The 19,586-nt window shown below is 44.9% G+C and overlaps 1 protein-coding gene across 7 annotated transcripts in view; it reads right to left on the bottom strand.

The window, feature by feature from the left end:
* Window positions 1-14,174: 14,174 nt before the first annotated feature.
* The window catches only part of ARNT2 (aryl hydrocarbon receptor nuclear translocator 2), a 196,901-nt gene continuing 191,489 nt past the window's right edge, over window positions 14,175-19,586 (bottom strand). For 5 of the 7 annotated variants that reach the window (XM_034939269.3, XM_034939270.3, XM_003810730.5 and 2 more), the window contains one exon: window positions 14,175-18,527. In XM_034939269.3, the coding sequence (XP_034795160.2) occupies window positions 18,429-18,527 (99 nt within the window). In that variant the 3' untranslated portion in view covers window positions 14,175-18,428. The remainder of the gene's footprint in view (window positions 18,528-19,586) is intronic. The other 2 variants (XM_034939271.3, XM_034939273.3) reach the window with 1 other exon arrangement.

The following is a 19,586-nucleotide window of genomic DNA, read 5'->3' as shown; positions in this document are numbered from 1 at the left end:
GGAAGGCCTGGCTCAGCAGCTCACGCCTGTAATCCCAGCGCTTTAGGAGGATGAGGTTGGAGGACTGCTTGAAGACAGGAGATGGAGACCAGTCTGGGCAACAAAGTTGGACTCCATCTTTACAAAAAGATAAAAGAATTAGCCAGGCCTGGTGGTGCACACCTGTAGTCCCAGCTACCCAGGAAGCTGAGGTGGAAGGATTGCTTGAGCCCAGGAGTGTGAGGCTGCGGTAAGCTATGCTTGCACCACTGCAATCCAGCCTGGGTGACAGAGAGATGCTGTCTCTAAAAAAAAGTGGCCATCCGAGCCTGCCCAGCTACTAGACTGTCAGCTCTCTGCCCACTGCTGTGACCTCTTGACCTCCACCTGCAGGCTCAGCTTGGTTCCTGCCGTCATCAGGTCATCTTGCTGCTTGTTCTGCCCAAGAAGCCTGTTTCTAAAACCTAGGCATCACCTTGTGATCTAGGGCGGCAATCAAGGTCATAACTGCTTCATGATGTCTGGGTCCTCGTCTGAATAACCTTCAGGGGACTAGTCCCCACATAAAGGGCCCCTGGCTCCTGCCTCTGCCTTGCCACTGGACTTGTACTTGTTGGGTCCCCAGTGACTCCTAAGCTCCAAAGCCACTGGACACTTTCAGGCTGGAAATTACTTGTCAGCCATGTCGTCTTGTCATTTGACATTGTTGATGCTACTCCCATAATACATGTCTGTGAAAACAATTATGGTTTCCTTTTGGCTTTCTTGAGTGTTGAAAGTGAGTTCATATCACCATGGCCAGAGGATACAAAGGAAAGAAAGAGGAAGTTGGAAGAGTGCTTTTTATTTATTTATTTGTTTATTTATTTATTTTTGATAGAGTCTTGCTCTGTTGCCCAGGCTAGAGTGCAATTTCTTGGCTTCTTTGATTTCTTTGATTGCACCAAAGTAAATTTCTTGGCTGTGTAAGGTGTTAAAAAGGAGGTGAAGGAGAGAGAAGGATGAACAGAACTTCTCTGTACATTTCCTTGCAACCTCCTGTAAATCTATAATTATTTCAAAAGAAAATGGTTTCTTTAAAAAACTAAGGCTTCAGTACAGTGTAAATGCAGTTTATTTATAAATTACAAAATGCTCTTCCTGCCGAGTATGGTGGCTCATGCCTATAATCTCAGCACTTTGGGAGGCCAAGACAGGCGGATCACCTGAGGTCAGGAGTTCAAGACCAGCCTGCCCAACATGGCAAAGCCCTATCTGTATAAAAATACAAAATTTAGCCAGATGTGGTGGCAGGTGCCTGTAATCCCAGCTACTCGGGAGGCTGAGGCAGGAGAATCGCTTGAACCCGGGAGGCAGAGGCTGCAGTGAGCTAAGATCGTGCCACTGCACTCCAGCCTGGGTGACAGAGCGAGAGTCTGTTTCAAAAAAAATAAAAAAAAAAATCCAACGAAATCAAAGTTGCATTTGGAAATTAAGACTTACAAATTAAGTTGAATTTGGAAATTAAGGACCCTCTTGTTCTTGTGTTTTTTGTGAGACATCACCAGTACATACAGGCCGGGGAGGTGCATGCAGTAGTACCTTCAACTGGCAAATCCAGCATTGCCTTTTGATTGATTTCCTCACCTTCAATCAATCTACAAACACGCATTAATCAGCCGGGTGCAGTGGCTCATGCCTGTAATCCCAACACTTTGGAAGGCCGAGGCGGGCAGATCACTTGAGGCCAGGAGTTCGAGACCAGTCTGGCCAACATGGTGAAACCCCATCTCTACCAAAAATATAAAAATTAGCCGGGGTGTGGTGTCACACGCCTGTAATCCCAGCTACTTGGGAGACTGAGGCAGGAGAATCTCTTGAACTTGGGAGGTGGAGGTTGCAGTGAGCCGAGATTATGCCACTGCACTCCAGCCTGGGCAACAGAGTGAGACCCTGTCACAAAAAACGAAACAAAACAAAACAAAAAAAACATGCATTAATCAATTTTCCACCCAGGAAGTTTGTCTATTCTAGGGCATTTCTAGATCACAATCTTGTCCTCTTAACAAATAGATTCCAGGCAGAAGTAAGAATGCAATACATTTTAATGCAAAACTAAAGCAAAAAAAAAAAAAAAAGGAACAACCCCCCTAATCTTCATCACTGAACCTATTAGCCTTAAGCTGTGTGGATTCATATTTTTGAGAACATTGGATCTTTCCTTGTTTCTTTCACATAGGCCTTGTTCTTATCTCTGCCTGAGGATTGCTGAACAAGAAGAGTGGCAGTGTTGGTTTTAGTGATTTATGACTACTGCTTATATCCTGCCAGATTTCTTCATTGCCCCATTTCCTTAATTAAGTCATAATTCCTGCCTTTGCTTTGTCTCTTTTCCTTTCACTTCCACAAACAACAGACCTGGGGGGCAGCCTTTTTGGAAACTATCTTCCCTGCCACCTCCCATTTCGCAGTGAATCATATTCTAATCACAGAGATCAGTGCAGCTGGCCCTCAGCATCCTGAAAGCCTCCCTCTCCACTTGAGGTCCTGATTGCTTCCCCCATCTAGGGCGGGGCGTCCCCCTGAGCCTGCAATGAGGAGGGTTGAGGACACCTGTCCCGAGCCTTCCATGAGTCTTGAATCTTCTAAACCTGTGCAGTGGTGGGGTGGGGGTGGTGGCAGATGAGAGTGCCTGAAAGGAGGTTCCTAGAGAATAGCCCTGAACCTCCCACTTCATTATTGTCCTTTGGAGGTTGAAATATCATGGGCCAAGTTTTTCTTAAGCCATTCCCTCTCTGGCATTGGGGATGACCAGCTGTTTGTTGTCTCTCCCAGGTCGGCTGATTTTGCTTCCTGTCCATGTATTGTTCTAGCTCATGCAACTGTCACCTCTGCTCATCCAAAAGCTTAATCGGGAATTGGCACATACTTTTCCTTGGCCCCCACTTCTTTAGCAAGGATGCATGTAACTGCTCCTTGCACTCCTGGATATTTGGTTTGGGCCTCCTCACTTCTGAGACAGAGCACCTGGATTCCTGTCCATCTCTGTGGAAGACTTGGCAGCTGGAACCCTCCCTCACCCCTTGTCTGTGAGGTTGGTTGAATGATGTCCGCCCTCCACCCAAATATGTCCAAGTTCTAACCCCTGGTATGTGTGAATGTGACCTTATTTAGAAAGAGAACTTTTGCAAATGTAATTAACATCTCAATTACATTGAGCTGCAGGCCAAGGCATGCTCAGGCTTGCTGGCAGCCTCCAGACGCCGGGAAGAGGCATGGAGCCTCCAGAAGGAACCAACCTTGCCAAGATCTCGATTTCAAGCTTTTGATCTACAGAACTGTGAGATAATTTTTGTTCTATGAAGTCACACACTTTGTAGCAATTTGTTGTGGCAGCCTGAGGAAATGAAAATGCAGGTGTATTAGGGTTCTCTAGAGGGACAGGACTGATAGGTTAGATGTATATATAAAGGGAGTTTATTAAGGAGTATTGACTCACACAATTACAAGGTGAGGTCCCACATAGGCCACCTGCAAGCTGAGGAGCAAGGAAGCCAGACTGAGTCCCCAAACCTCAAAAGTAGGGAAGCCGACAGGGTACCCTTCAGTCTGTGGCCAAAGGCCTGAGAGCCCCTGGCAAACCACTGGTATAAGTCCAAGAGTCCAAAAGCTGAAGAACATGGAGCCCGATGTTCAAGGGCAGGAAACATCCAGCACGGGAGAAACGTGGAGGCCAGAAGACTAAACCAGTCTAGTCCTTCCACATTCTTCTGCCTGCTTTTATTCTGGCTGTGCTGGCAGCTGATTTGATGGTGCCCACCTGGATTGAGGGTGGGTCTGCCTTTCCCAGTCCACTGACTCAAATGTTAATCTCCTTTGGCAACACCCTCACAGAGACACCCAGGAACAATACTTTGCCTTCTTCAATCTGATCAAGTTGACACTTGATATTAACCATCACACCAGGCTTTTTCTGAAATGGTCTCCTGACTGGGGGCACCAGCAGCAGGCTAAGCATTGGAGGTTGCACTCTTGGGGTGGCGCTCCAGGGTCTCTGCCCAGATTTCCCCTTCTCTGCTGAAGGAACCAGCTTTGGGTTTCAGCCACTCCCTCCTTCTCAGGGTTCTTAGAGGGTCTGATGAGGCTGCTGGGAGTCTTATGTTGGTTTTCCTCAGGGGAGAAGCAATGTTGCTCTCTTCAGAAAGTTCAGCCTCAAAGACTCAGGATTCCTTTTAATGGGTAAATCACTAGGGTGGATTCACCTTCGGTTTATGGTGTGGACTTGAGCAGAGTACATGCACTTGACTTGGCCAGGCTTTTCTGGGTCAGCGTGGAAGGGTCATTCACCACAGGCCTGGTGAGTGGAATTTGATAGAGAGGGCTCCTCAGCTTCTCACAGGATCTTTGTGAGTCTGATTTCTGGCCGTGCTTCTGCAGAAAGTCCAGGCTGAGAGGAGATTTTCTCTCTTGCTGAGGCTTCTGGGAAACAAAATAAAATTCTTCAGAGCATCTGGATCTCCTTTCCTCCTCTGAGAAGGTGGTCTCCGTTATCACTGAAATCCCCTTCAGACTTTTGTGGTCTTATAAAATCCTATCAGCTTCCTCCTCTCCAGGGCTGTGCCTTCCCAGGCAACAAATATTGGCATCCAGGGTAGGGTCACCAAATGTCCTAGTTTTCCTGGGACTGAAGCATTTCCTGGAATGTGCTACATTCACTGCCAAAACTGGGAAAGTCTAAGTATTAATAAATAGGGATGGGTTGCTCTCTCTAGTCCTTGAAAAAATTTATCTTTGAGGACAAAGTACTGTTCACATCTATAGTATGAAACATTACTAAAATATTATTTTGATTGAAAAGTGAAACTTAATTTCTTTGTATCTATAACATTGTTTTTTGTTTTGGTTTTGTTTTGTTTGTTTGTTTGTTTGTTTGAGAAGGAGTCTTGCTTTGTCACCCAGGCTGGAATGCAGTGGCATGATCTCGGCTCACTGCAACATCCACCTCCCGGGTTCAAGTGATTCTCCTGCCTCAGCCTCCTGAGTAGCTGGGATTACAGGTGTGCGCCACCACATCCCACTAATTTTTGTATTTCTAGTTAAAGGAGGGGTTTTGCTATGTTGGCCAGCATGGTCTGGAGTGCCTGACCTCAGGTGATCTGCCCACCTCGGCCTCCCACAGTGCTGGGATTACAGGCATGAGCCACCGCACCCAGCCTCTATCTATAGCTTTTAAAAGCACATATGTTTTTTGTTTTTTGTTTTTTTTTGTAAGAGGGTAATTTACATAGCAGCATTTACAAGTTCTTACTATCTATGCAGCTGCAGTTTAGTGATTATTACAATAGTCCTGCCTGAGGCTGAGTTCTTCCGAGGTGGAATCTGAGAAAAATTGGGTAAAAGTGATTTATTTAAGGAATTCCCAGGAAAAACTGGGAGGGATGTGGAAATTCCATCTGCCACCACCTCCATCCCACAAAATTGCACAGAACATGCAATACACAAGGAGGCTCAGCTGTCGCCAAACCCCAGGGAAGGCTCAGGGAGACATCTCACTCCAGGAATTGAGATTGAAAAGAAAGAAGACTAAGCAAGGCAAATAAAGTTTCTGCAGAGGGTAAATGTATCTCAATCCCACTGGGATGCTGTAGAGAAAATATGTTACAACTTAGAGATGCCCCCATCTAGGAGCAAGGAAGCTGGCATATTGATGCCCCTGCACCCAGGACTCATTGGTAATAAGCTATTCTCTGTGGGATGTAAAATCCTAGGAACCCCTGGCTCTGCATGCTTTGGCAAAGTAGGATCCCATAGCTTAAGGACAGTCTTTCAAAAAAGGGATATGGATCCTTGTGCCTGAGCATGAAAGCAGAGAGCAGGTGTGGATGAAAATAGGCAGAGGGTCCCATGGCCTGCTGGCAGCACCATATGTCTCTCCAGCAGAAGAGCGGAGTCCCGGGGACCTCTGTGGCCTGCTCAGCAAGGCTATGCTCTCTCAACCTTCCCTGTGTCCCTAACCTCCTCATTAATGTCCAAGGAGGCCCAGGTCCCTTGGATCCTGGATCTGTGGCATCTACAGAATCCTTGGGCACAAGACGCAGTGAGAACGTGCATTTCCATCTTGGCCCCGGCCACGAAGCCCGATCACCTGCCTCTCTTCCATTTTTTCTTTATCTACAGGCCATCTGCCTGAGACATGCCATGTTCCCATCAGATGACCCCAGGCATCATGCAGGGTCCACTCGGGTGACAGGAATCCGTACTTTACTCATTGCTTTTCAATTCTTCCCATCTGTCATTCATTAGGAATCCTTTTAGAATCTGAAGATTCAGGTTAGATGAGATGCCACCTCTCTCTGACTACTCCTGCCAGCCTGTCCCCTTGAAGCATGCCAATTTTTGTCACAATGAGATGCCAACTGTGTCTCCATTCCAGCTCTCTGCTTCCTTACCATAGACTCGAAGCAAACCAGGAATGAAAATACAAGTTTGCACGCTCATAGCCAGCACAGAGTGGGGGTTCTGAGACATCTGAAAACTTTTCTAAAGCTGCAACCAGTCATTGTGAATTCATTATAGATAAAGACAATTGAGGAATGATGGTGCGACCCAGAGTAGGACGAATTCTTTGGAATTTATTGAACATTAATTGAGTGTCATGCACTGTACAGGGCATAAACCAATGAACGAAAAACCTGAAGTAGCCTTCACTGAACACTTCCTCAGCATTGCACCCTAAATCATTTCTCTCTTCTTCTGTCCTATCTCCAGGGGAGCCAGCCCATCTCTTTGTGCTAGCACCCGGGCTTGGACAAAACTCTTTCCCACCCCAACGTGATGACTAGGAAGAGAGCCTGCTGTTCTTGAATTAACACTTCATTCTGCCTGCTGATAGTGAGCCTAGGATGACTCCAAGCTCCCCGGCATCTTCTTAACATCTGGGGTCCTGGTTCCTCATGGAGTTGGTAACTAGTTGGCTCTGTGTGCCCTTCCACAGGGAGCTCTCAAAACCATGCCTTTCCTAGGAGTAGGTGGGGTATGAGGGATCACGAGGGTTTCCAGGAACCCCATGTAACATCATCCCTGACATGGCTGTATTCCATGGGCCCAACTTAAACTCATTGTGGCTGCAATGAAAACATGGCTTCCAGTTAAAGGAGTGGGGATTCTGCGAAAAAAACGAGTAGGCACACCTGCACTCAACGAGCCTTGTGAATGAGAAATGCTCACACTCTGATAAATCACTGTGATGAAATGTTTTCTGGCCTCATCAGCCCCAGGCCACATTTCTTTATTCTTGGCATATATGTTTGACTCTGGGTAAAATGTGTGGAAAGAATTAGTAATTTTTAATTAGGAGGTTGTGGCTGTAGAACTAGAGGCAAGCTACATTCCAGGCATGTTAATCTGGTGTCCTGCTGAGAGGCTATAGCTATTTCATGACTTATAGGGGTCTTGGGCTTGGATTTGGGGGTCTGTTAAGTGATTTCTGCAAAAGCTGAGCCAACGAGCTGTGCGCCCAGTGGGTAGACTCCATCTTTGATGGGCCCCAACTGGGACCTCTTGCTTAAGTCATGCTAATCACAAACGCATGAGATACTCAGCCCTTCCTGGACTCCCCCTTCCCTCTTTTGTGTTGGTGCAGAATAGGTGACCTCTACCAAAATCCTTAGTACATTCCAGAACATCATATTGCTTGCCTCTCCCCTCAGGATGAGGCAGTCCTCATGAGTGGGACCTGGGTCTTCCCTGTGTAGCCTCAACCCCAGCACTATTCATGGAGCAGGCGGTGGGGGCCACACAAATGCTTACTGAGAGAACATGCTTAAAGGATTTACAGGAGAAAGAAGCTCATGATTGTCAGGCATCAACATGGTAACGGGGGGATAAGCTTATTTTTCTCAGTGGAAAAATAAGTTCTCTCTGGGAGTGGAGGCTGAGAGGGGAGTAAAGTCTAGGTGGTATCATGAGAATGAGTGCTGGTTCTTCCAGCGGCTTTGTTCCACTCCCTGAATTCTGAGCAGACACGGTGCTTCCCTCACCCCTGCTCTTGACCCCTCTCACCTCTCCTTACTCACTTGTCCCAATCATCAATAAGAGTGAATTGGGGCCAAGTGTGGTGGCTCGTACTTGTAATCACAGTACTTTAGGAGGCCAAGGCAGGAGGATCACCTGAGCCCAGGAGGTCGAGGCTGCGGTGAGCTGTGATTGTGCTACTGCAATCTACCTTGGGCAACAGAGGGAGACCATGTCTCCAAAACAAAAAAGATGCCAGGCACAGTGGCTTATGCCTGTAATCCCAGCACTTTGGGAGGCTAGGCGGGTGGATCTCCTAAGGTCAGGAGTTCAAGACCAGCCTGGCCACCATGATGAAACCACATCTCTACTAAACAAATATAAAAATTAGCTGTGCGTGGTGGTGAACACCTGTAATCCCAGCTACTCAGGAGGCTGAGGCAGGAGAATTGCTTGAACCCGGGAGGAGGAGGTTGCAGTAAGCTGAGATCGCACCACTGCACTCCAGCCTGGGCAGCAGAGTGAGACTCTGTCAGAAAAAAAAAAAAGAGCGAATTGGAATACAGTATTATTGTTCTTCATACTTTTCTATACTCTTCGCTTTAAAAACAATGAATGTATATCATCAGAAAAATCAGAAAAATAATTATATTGTTCCATCTATATAAAGGGTATATTTTTGTTAGCTGTTTATTTTGAGGATTGAAAGAGGGACTACAGGTAAAGCACCAGCCTAGGTCATGGCAGGTCCTTTGGCCTTCATTCAGTACTTCTTCTCCTCATCGTGCCCTGCAGTCCACTCAGCTTCCCATCTGCCACAGGTGTGTCCAGCTAGAGTGCATTCTACCATTGCACACAGGTGTCCTTCTCTTTCCCACTCCTTGGCATCAAAATTCCATAGTGGTTCAAGATTTCAAGTTACTGTGGGTGATCATTTATTCTCTTCTTATTCTGGCAGGCAATTTGCTTTAGATTACTTTTAATGATTTTATAAGTAATATATATTCTTTGTAGAACAAGTCATATTAAAAGTTACAAGGATGGAAGGGAAATTCACCTCAGATCCCATTAGGTTGAGACCATCATGAAGGGATTTTCATCCATCTGTTATACATATAAAGGCATATGCCTTTTTTTCTTGGAGAAATACACAAGATAAATGAATAAATGCATATGTAAATAATTTCACGTAAATGCAATGTTATTATACGTAACACATTTATTTTAAGTTTTGCTTACTTTCTCTGCTTCTACAATCCCTCCAAATACAGCTTATTAATGTGAATATGGTATTTTATACATTTTTTTTTTCTGAGACAAGGTGTCACTCTGTCACCTAGACTGTAGAGTGCTGTGGTATGATTATGGCTTATTGCAGCCTCAAACTCCAGGTGATCCTCCTACCTCAACCTCCTGAGTAGCTAAGATTACTAGGTATGTGCCACCACACCTGGCTAATTAATTTTTTTTTTTTTTTTGTAGAGACAGGGTCTTGCAATGTTGCCCAGGCTGAATACTTTATACATTTTCTACATGTACATATGTATGTATATATACAACCATGTACTCACACATGAACCTAACTAATGTGCTTTTGGTCATGTTTGCTTTATCAACATAGATTAATTTCATGTATAATTTTCTGATTATTTATTTTATTTATTAATATATTGAAATAATGCTATCTGATAGTTCATGAGGTAGGTATTCTCCAATGTATTCATCCATTCTTCTATCAGTGAGCTTTGCCTTAATTTACAGTTTTCCACCCCTACAAAATAAGGTGGCAATAAATATTTCTATAAATATATCTGTATTCAACATTCTTATTTTTCTAAGACAGATTATTAGAAATGGGATAGTTGAGTCAAAGATACAGTTTTATTTAATAGATATTGTCACATCACTCTCAAAATGAATTGCAAAAATTTCTATTTTTACCAAAAATAACTAAGACAATCCTTTCACATTCATTCCCACTTTTGCCAGTCCATTGGGGTGAAAAATGTCATGCCGTAGTTACTTTAATTTGCATTTCTTTGACTACTTGTGAGATTTAAGTGTCTGCTTTCTGAGTTCTGTTTAATTATTAAATATTTCCATTATACATCATTTTGAGAAAAGTATTATAGAATTTTACGTGCTCATTACCGAAATGAAACAGCTGTTTAACATTTTGCCATAATTGCCTCAGCTACTTTTCTGTTCCTTTTTAGTCAATACCTCTTTTTTTTTCTCTTTCTTAATCTGTTTAAAGGAATTGAATCATACAAGTCATTCTATGTCTTTCTTCTAAGGATAAACATTATCCATAATTGTTTTTAGCATCAATGAGGTTATTTTTCTTTTCTTTCTTTGACCAATTATCTATTTATTCACAAAATACATTAATGTGTTGAGTTATAACAATATGCACAGCAGTTAAATTCAATGTTATATTTTTAGAATTTTTGCATCTGCAACAAGGTATTTAAGTGCTGCGATATATTCCTTTGTGTACCTAAATCACAATTTATTCATTTCTCTACTAAAGGATAGATTATTTTCTTCCACTTTTTCACTCTTACACACAGAGCAATAAGTATCTTTTTATCTGTCTTCTTGTGTATATGTGAGACGTTTTGTAGAACAGACAGTTGGAATTAGAATCACTGTCATGGGTTTATACATCTTTGACATTCCAATATGCTGTTGGAAAAATGGCACTGATAAATGTCAACTTTTTCAGAGCAAGTATGCTATTTTCCACTAGCTAGGAAATAGAATTCCTGTCTCCCCATATCCTCAGTAACAATCATGTTATCAGACGTAGTATATCTGAGTGACATAAGCATTTATTTTGTTTTAATTTTGCCTTTCCCTTAATTACAATGAAGTTCAGCGTCTTCTAATAGATTTAATGCCATCTGATTTTCTATGAACTCACAACTCAAATTCTTTGACCATTTTTCTATTGAGTTCTATTTTTTTAAATTGACTTTTAGGAATCTTTCATTTATTCTGAATACTACATTTTTGGGTATACAAATTGCAAATATTTTCTACCAGTTAATGGACTGTTACATTTTTTGAGGCTGATTTTTTAAATTGAGTTAAACTTTATCAATATTTTACTTCATGGTTTGTTGTCTTTGTGCCGGGTTTAACAAATCCTTCCAAGACTTGATTTTTAAAATATATTCTCCTAGATTTTTTCTAAATGTTTTACATATATTGCCTTTAGCATTGCGATGTTTTCATCTGTGTAGAGTTTATTTTTTCTATAGGGTGGGAGATGAGAGTATGAAGATTTCTTTTCCTACATTCTTCCCTCCAGCACCATCTATTGGAAGTCTAGCTGGTCCCTGTGATTTGTAATGCTGACTCTTCCAATCTTCTTTCTGAATGTCTGTGGATTTCTAGGTTCTTTGTTGTGTTCTATGATCTACTTTTCCATCTCCATGCTAACCTTACACTTTTTTTTTTAGAGAAAGGGGGTCTCACTCTGTCACTCAGTCAGGAGTGCAGTGGTGTGATCATAGCTCACTGTAGCCTTGAACTCCTGGGCTCAAGCCATCCATCTCTTTTTTGTAGGGATGGGGCCTCACCATGATGTTGGTTTTGAACTCCTGGGCTCAAGGGATCCTTACCTCTCAGCTTCCCAAAGTGCTGGGATTAGAGGTGCGAGCCACCATGCCCGGCCCAACCCCACACTTCTAATGATAAAGCTTCCCACTGTCTGGTGGGATAAAGGCTGGCTCTTTTTTCTCCTTTTCTTCCTCTTTCTCCCTCTTTCTTTTCTTTTTTAGATCTTATTCAACAAAATTTACTGCCTATCATTTTTTCTTCCATAGGAAATTTGAAATCAACTTGATAAATTCCACAAGAAACTGCTGTGATTATTTTTACATCAACTTTATTTAGAGACAACCTATGCACAACAGAATTTAATGTACCCATCTTAAATGAAGGGTTTGATGAGTTTTGTGATTTGTATACACCTTTGTGACCATCACACAAGAAAGATATAGAATGTTTTCATCATCTCACAAACTTCCCTTGTGCCTCCTCCCACTTACTCCTCCGGCCAGCAACCAACGATCTGCTTTCTGATTGGTAAGTCTTATCTAGAGTTTCATATAAGTGCAATCATTGTGTATGTTTGTGCCAGGCATTTTTTGCTCTGCATAATGTTTTCGAGCTCTGTTTACGCTGTTGATTGTATCTGTGCTTTGTTCCCTTTTATTGCTGGGTAGTATTCCACTGTGTGGTGATACCACAATTTGTTTATCCACTCACCTACTGATGGACATTTAGGTTGTTTTTCCCTCATGGCTATTACATATGAAACTACAATGAATATTCCTATTCAAGTCTTTGTTTGGAAATATGTTTTTATTTCTCCTGGGCAAATAGCTAGGTATGAAAAAGCTAGGTCATAAGATGAGTGGATGGTTAGCTTCCTAAGAAACTGTTACTCAAAGTGGCTGTACCATTTTGCCTTTATGAGGGTTCTAGTTGCTCCATATCCTGGGCAACACTTGCTATCATCAGTCTTTTTACATTTTAGCCAAATATTAGAGTCACTGTGTATTTTAATTTCCATTTCCTTGATGACTAATGATGGTAATCAGTTTTTTCCACATGCTTATTTGCCATCTGTATATTTTCTGTGGTGACGTGCCTGTTCAGATTTTTCGCCTGTTTTGTACTGAGTCATTTGTTTTATTCCATTGTAAGCGTTCTTTACATATTCTAGGTACTAGTCCTTTGTCAGAAACATGACTTGTGAATGTTTTCTCCCATCAGTGGCTTATCTTTTCATGCTCTTAGCAGTGTCTTTTGAAAAGCAAATGCCTTTAATATTTATGTAGTCTAATTTGTCAGTTTATTCTTTGATGGATCATGCTTTTGGTGTAGTATCTAAGAAGTCTATGTTTAACTCAGGGTCACAGAATTTTATGTATACTTTAAATACATGCAGTCTACTTTATGTCAGTAATAGATCAATAAAGCTGTAAAAACTAGCAATGCTAGGTGTTTGATGGAAGAGTTTCAAAACGATTTTAGCCTGCCATTTTGCTAGAATCCAAAAAGTTCTCTTTTGGCAGAGAAAAAATAGAATTTGTAAGTACAGTTGACCCTTGAACATCATGGGGGTTAGGGACGCCTACTCTTCATGCAGTTGAAAGTCCATGTATAACTTTTGACTCCCCTAAAACTTAACAACTAATAATCTACCGTTGACCAGAATATAGATAACATAAACAATTAACACATATTTTATGTTATATGTGTTATACACTGTATTCTTACAATTAAGTAAGCTAGAGAAAAGAAAATGTTGAGAAAATCATAAGGAAGAGACAGTCTATTTACTATTCATTAAGTGGAAGTGGCTCTTCACAAAGGTCTCCATCCTTGTCATCTTCACGTTGAGTAGGCTGAGGAGGAGGAGGAAGAGGAGGTCTTCCTGTCTCAGGGCTGGCAGAGGTGGATGGAAGAAAGTCCACGTGTAAGTGGACCTACACAGTTCAAACCCATGTTGTTCAAGAGTCAATTGTATTTACTAGAGGCATCAGCATATTAAAACACTAACAATTTTGTAAGGATTAAAAAATAATAAGAAGAATGTTTGAATAGGACAATATATACAGGGTTTTGGACTGAGACCTGAGTTCAATATCCTGGTTCTGCCATTTCCTTCCTGTATTTTCTTAACTTCTCTGAGTTCCAGTTTCTCCATCTGTAAACCAGGGAGAGTAACCACATATCAGATTTGTAGTAACAAAAATAGCATTTGTAAGGAAGCTTCTAGAGAGCCTTGCCTAACACAGACGGTCATGAATTGTGAGTTTCCTTTTATTATTTGTTTATTTATTTTCTGTTGGTTCTAATGCAATATGACTGATATGCTAGTTTCCTTTGTTTGTTTTGTTTTGAGACAGGGTCTTGCTTTGTTGCTCAAGCTGTTCTCAAACCCCTGGGCTCCAGTGATCTTCCCACCTCAGCCTCCCAAAGTGCTGGGATTACAGGCCTGAGCCACTGTGCCCAGCCCTAGTTTCCTTTTCTATCCTAAGAAGCTAAACCTCCAAAAGGGTCACTCTTTAGTAAAATGTACGCCACATCCTTTACAGATTATGACACAATACAGCCCGTAGGACGGAGTGTAATGCAAAGGGCAGGTTTCAAGGATAGTTCAATTACAAACTTGGCCTGGGCCATTTGTTGTTCAGAGCAAAGTCATTTTTATTGTAATGAAATTTTAAAAGGCAGTTACATTAGTTACACATATACACAACAGACTTAATAACTGTTAGTCATAGAGAACATTCAAGAAATACAAATGATTTATCCACAGCACAGTTCACATCCATAAGAAGAAAGAGAAATGGTTAAGTGCTTAAACTGTCCACTGACATCTGCTTATGAAATCTTTTTCTTTCTTTCTTTTTTTAAAGGAAACTGAGATTGTTAGATGAAGCAAGCTGTCCTGTTCCCGCACAGCCTGTGAAACCTCCATTTTGCCACTTTCAAGGTCAGTGCCCCGCAGACCCTGGCCCGTTGTTGACCATAACACTAGCTTTGGCCACAAAAGCCAGGGACACCTACGCTTGGAAATATGCCTGCACCACTGTGTGGTGCCTCCTTAAGTTGCCCCAGACTCCAGATGGTCAAAGAAAAGGTGAATGTCCAGGTGGCTCATGGCTCCTTAGTACTGGGGGTTTGGTGGGGAATGACCCCTGGCAGGTTAGGAGACAGCGACTTAGGTCAAGCCCATATTTTCTGGTAATATAAAGGACATTTCTATTCTGACTTGTTATTCCTAGAGCTGTTCCGGTCACTGGCTTCTTCCTGTTTATGTGGTAGGTCAGAACCGTGACGGAGCAAGGTGAGCCCAGAGAGGTGAGTGTTCACATTCTCGCATAGCTTATGGGCTGCCTAAAGTGCTGCCGGGAGTGGGGAGACCACCATTCATTCCCTGGGACTGGTTTCTTTCTCGGCTAAAGCTAGAAGGACACTGATGTTTGCATGTGTGGCTAATCTGGAGGACATGTAGTCACATTATTGACACGGAAGAGTAAAGCTCCCCAGTGTAAGTTCCTTAACAACCAGAATCCCCCCACTCTCTGCAACATTCACGTCTCATGAAATAACAACAGTGTAGAATCTGGTATGTTGGAGAGTAGAGCAGAATGTGGCTATTTGTGATGGCTGTCACTCCCTGAAGCCAAAGCTAAAAATAAAACTGGGGGGAGTGACGCATGGACAGAGTGTTCTAGAGCCATCCTTGGCCATCCTGTTGCCATCACTGACCCAGTCCTGATGGAGCCTTACTGTGGCTGCATCTGTGTCCTTGCTGCCGGCCCAGGTTGTCACTGTACAGACCTCTTCTGTGGGGAGCTGTCTGCTTGCCTGGCCTAAGGAAAGCCAGTTGAAAGTCTAGTAGTTCAAACAAGGTGTGAGCGAGGAAGTGAGTCACAGAGTCAAACAAAGTCACAAGTGCCTCTCCCCTTTCTAATCCAGCTTTGAGCCCGTCTCCAGTCAGAGAGGTATCTGCTGGGCATGGGCTGAAGGACAAGCAGACCACAGGGGCCATGAGCATTCTGGCCTCCAAGGCTGGGCGTGACTGGCATGGGAGGCTCTTTTGCAAACCAGGATAATTAAATCCTCTGGGGCTTTAATTCTTACTCCAGTTTGTCTCGAAAATCCTTGGTGAAAACCCCTGGGACACGTGCGATTCTCCCAGTCCTGGGCTTCTCCCCCTCCATCACCCCTATTTTCTTATTGACCCCATGACGGCTTTTACAAATCATAAGCAAAAAGTGCAGTCAGACTCTACTCAGATTTCCCGCCTATGCTCCTAGGACAGAGCTGGAAGGGAAGGAGGCTGGGCCTATTTAGTCATAATGCCTCCCCATCAGGTCTAGCTTTCATTCATCCATGAATCCTCACCCAAGGGCCAAGAACTGAGTTCACTGCACCCTGGACCCCTGTTGAGGTAGGAGAAGTAGATGTTGGGAGCAAGGATCCTCTCCTAATTTTGTTGCACCCCCTCAGTGCCCAGCACAGCTCCGGATACAGGGCAGGTTCACAGTCAGCGTGTTCACCTGGGTCTGTGTATGCACCTAAGAAAAGCCTCAACTCTCCTCCAAGAAACAGAAGAGGCAAAACAAACATAAGACCCCCCAAACTTCCAAACTCACAAGCTAAAGGCTATAAAAAGACTGTTTTCATTTCACTGAGAAACACTTCTTTGATCCAAAACCTATTTTTGTGCCTTTTTTGGGGGGAAATAATTATGCCCAAGGCCTGGGGCAAGCTCAAGCCTGCTGGAGGCAGAGGTGGCCCCAAGGGCAGGGCAGGCAGAGAAAGGCCCATTCTGGGGCTGGCCCTGGGAGGATGTGCAGGGTTTCAACCACCTGCCATTTCCCCAGAAGCAAGAAAGCCTCTGAGGTTGGAGTGAACACTGCATGCATCTACAGTGGAGACCCAATCACCATTACAGACAAAAAGCTCTAGAAACTGCAAAGTTGGGGTTAAGTTAGAGTCTAGGAACTGCAGTCATGCACAGCTGGTGACCAGCCAAAGGCATTTTACTGAGCAATGTTTGACTTTTGTAGGTCCCCTAGCAACATTGAGCACATGGATCTCCCTGGCCAGACAGGGCTGGGGTTTAATGTGGAGCTTTCAATGGATCACAGCAAACACTCTCTCCAAACTCCTTCCTGCATGCTGGCCTCACTCCACTCTCAGGTTCCTAGAACCAATGCCACTCTTCTAGGTCCTGCAGAATCCATGGGCAGGGATGCACGGGTTGTTTCTGAGCAAGCAGCGTCTGCGAGGGCCTACCTGAAGGACTCTGGGAGGGACACAAGGGCTTTCCCAGAGGGTGGGTCCCTCCATGTGCCCTGCAGCAGCCACGGTACCTTTTCTACCATATGGGAGTCAGTGGGCTGATGGGCTGGTGATAAGAAACAGGGAGGGGGCGTAATGGTCACAAAAGGAAGGAAACACAAGAGGCCGAAGGAGTCCTCACTAGTGTAAGGGGTGTGGGAGAAGGCAGAGGTCCCTGAAAACAGGGGGATGGATTCTTAAACTCTCCTCAAATCCAAGAGAAGCACAGCAAGCCAGGGATCATGGGCTCAGAGGTCAGCCAGGCAGAAGATTCTAGAGTCAGCTCTTGTTCATGTCTTGAGACCACCAGAGAAATTCAAGGCCCGGGGGTGTGTGGCAGAACCAGAACTGGAACCCACGTCTTCTGCCCCTGAGACCTGCACTCTGTGCCTCCCAGAGCTGCTGTTCCTCCAGTCGGGCTGAAGAACGAAGGCTCAGGTGGCCTGGAAGAAAGTGTTTCATGGTGCCCATGTGAGAAGGCCTGGGCGTCCTACCCTGCTATCTACATCTGTAAAGAAGGGCCAGGCCTCTGACCTCAAGGCGTGCTGTCCTGCAGGCTCTGGGCAGGCACAAGGTCCTCCTCTCACCAGTGGGGCAAGGATGAGACATGCTTATGTGGGATCAGGAACACAGCTATTCAGATCCAATTGGGAGGAGGGTGAGTGCTCCCTTGGGGCTCCTGTGGGAGGAAAGAGCTGCTTCCTCTAAGAGGAGGAGCTTGAATCTGCACCAGAGGCTTGGACCAAAGAACTGACCTACCCATGTGGGCATGCCCCTAGCTGTGCCTCCTGGTGACCCTGCCGAAGTGTCAGCCTGTTAGCCCAGCTCCCAGACCCTGGGCCGAGCATCCTCTGGTCATGGCCGGTGGTGCTGAGCTTGGGGACAGGGCCACACATTTTGGCTCTCTACATACTCTGGATTCTATACACTCACGCTGGCCACACATGACAGACACAAGGCACAACACATCCATTAGGACAGCAAGTCCATGTTACACTGCACAAATTACATATGTCCCACGGCACAGTGGATGCACAGACAGACCAGCGGAGCTGAGGGGCAGGCGCCTCTGTGTCTCTGTGCTTCTTGGCTCCAGCTGGCAGAACAAGGGCTGTGCACTCTGCTTGCCCATTTTTCCAGCATTCCCCCAGAGCCCCACGCATCCATCAGAAGTGAAATCAAGAAGAAATCTGCTTTCAGCATCCTGGGCAGGCCTGCTGGTGCTGCTTGGTCACTCTGGGCATTGGCTGAACTTTCATGGGTAGAAATTGTCTATTAAGAGATTATTCACAACCAAACTTAAGGACCCACTAGGCTCACCTCCTGAGCACACACAGATAAAATACAATAAATACAACTGATCCCCTAATGTCTGCCAGGGCCCCTGGTCAGTGGCCGAGCAGCCGCGGCTGCAGGGGAGAGTGGAGCGATGACGCGCCTGGGGACACACAGTGGGGGAGATGGCTTCTGGTGGGGGGCCTGCGGCAGGGCAAGCAGGGTGAGGGTGGGCCTCGTTCACATGGGCATCGACATCACAGTATGGGTGGCACTGTACAGCAGGAGCCTCACTCTGGCCGCAGCTACTCAGAAAACGGTGGAAACATGCCCAGGTCGGCAAAGTCTTCGATGTTATAGTTGCCAGTCCCCTGGGTTGGATCTCCCGGCATGGGCAGCATGTCCTGCAGAGGAGAGGAAAAGAGAGCCACAGGGGAGTCAGCTCCTCTGTCCATGCACTGGGCATGTCCCAGGAGCCCAGCCTGCACTCACCCTCATGGCCATCCCTAAAGGGGCAGCCCAGAGGTCCTCCCCAGCCTTCTGCGGGATGCTCTGCAAGGGTCCTCAAATGTCTGAGACCCGGGGAAACTGTTCTCCCCAGGGAGCTGTTGTGACAGCAGGTAAATGGCATTAGGACATGCCCTTTGTCTATCTAAGGTTGAGTCAGGGACCCAGGGTAGACGAGAGCCCCACTGGCGGGGAGACCCCAGGCTGGCCCCAAGCAAGGTGCACCTAACAGATAGCAGATGGCCAAAATATAAGAGAAATGCAACGCAGAGTGGAGTGGAAGGAAGATGTGTGTGGAGACCTGGCTGGCCTGTCTTCCATGTTTATCTTAGCGCAGGGACGAATCCCTGAATGGTTAGATTTCAGTTTCAACATGTCTTTCCAGTCCTCTGGGCCTCAGATGACCCATCCAGAAAACGGGAATAGCACTATTTCAGTTTCTTACAGCCAATTCCCCAACATGTGTTCTGTTGAATTCTCAGCCCATGTGATACTCTGTGAGAAAAGAATTCTGTGGACAAATAAGTTTGGGAAACAAGGCACACTTTGCCTACCTCCTAGAAATCCAGTCCTTATTGGTATAATAAAAGCTCTGATACGTCCTGCAATAAAGAAACTCAATAACTTTGTTTAACCAGTTTTTCGTAAGCTTATTTGGCCAAGAATTCTTTTTAGCATCGTGACCATGAAGATCCATGTCAGGAAATTCTGCCTTACAGGGTTGCTGTGGGGCCTCAGAATGGGCAAGGAACAAGGCCTTACAGAAGGAGGAAGGAGGAGATGGCTGCAGTCAGGGGAGGCAGGCGAAGGCCTGGGTGAGCCGTTCCCTTGTACATTCACAGAATGCTGCCCTGAGTGACATCTGAGTCCCAGGCCTTTGTCTGTGAAGACACAGCTGACCCCAGCAGGAGAGGGGCTTGGGATGAGGGTGGGGTATATGGAGCACTGATTCTTGA

The sequence above is a fragment of the Pan paniscus genome, chromosome 16 (genome assembly GCF_029289425.2).
Source record: "Pan paniscus chromosome 16, NHGRI_mPanPan1-v2.0_pri, whole genome shotgun sequence".
Classification (NCBI taxonomy): Eukaryota; Metazoa; Chordata; class Mammalia; order Primates; family Hominidae; genus Pan; species Pan paniscus.
Note: the sequence above shows the minus strand (reverse complement) of the source record. Positions and strands in the feature narration are given on the sequence as shown.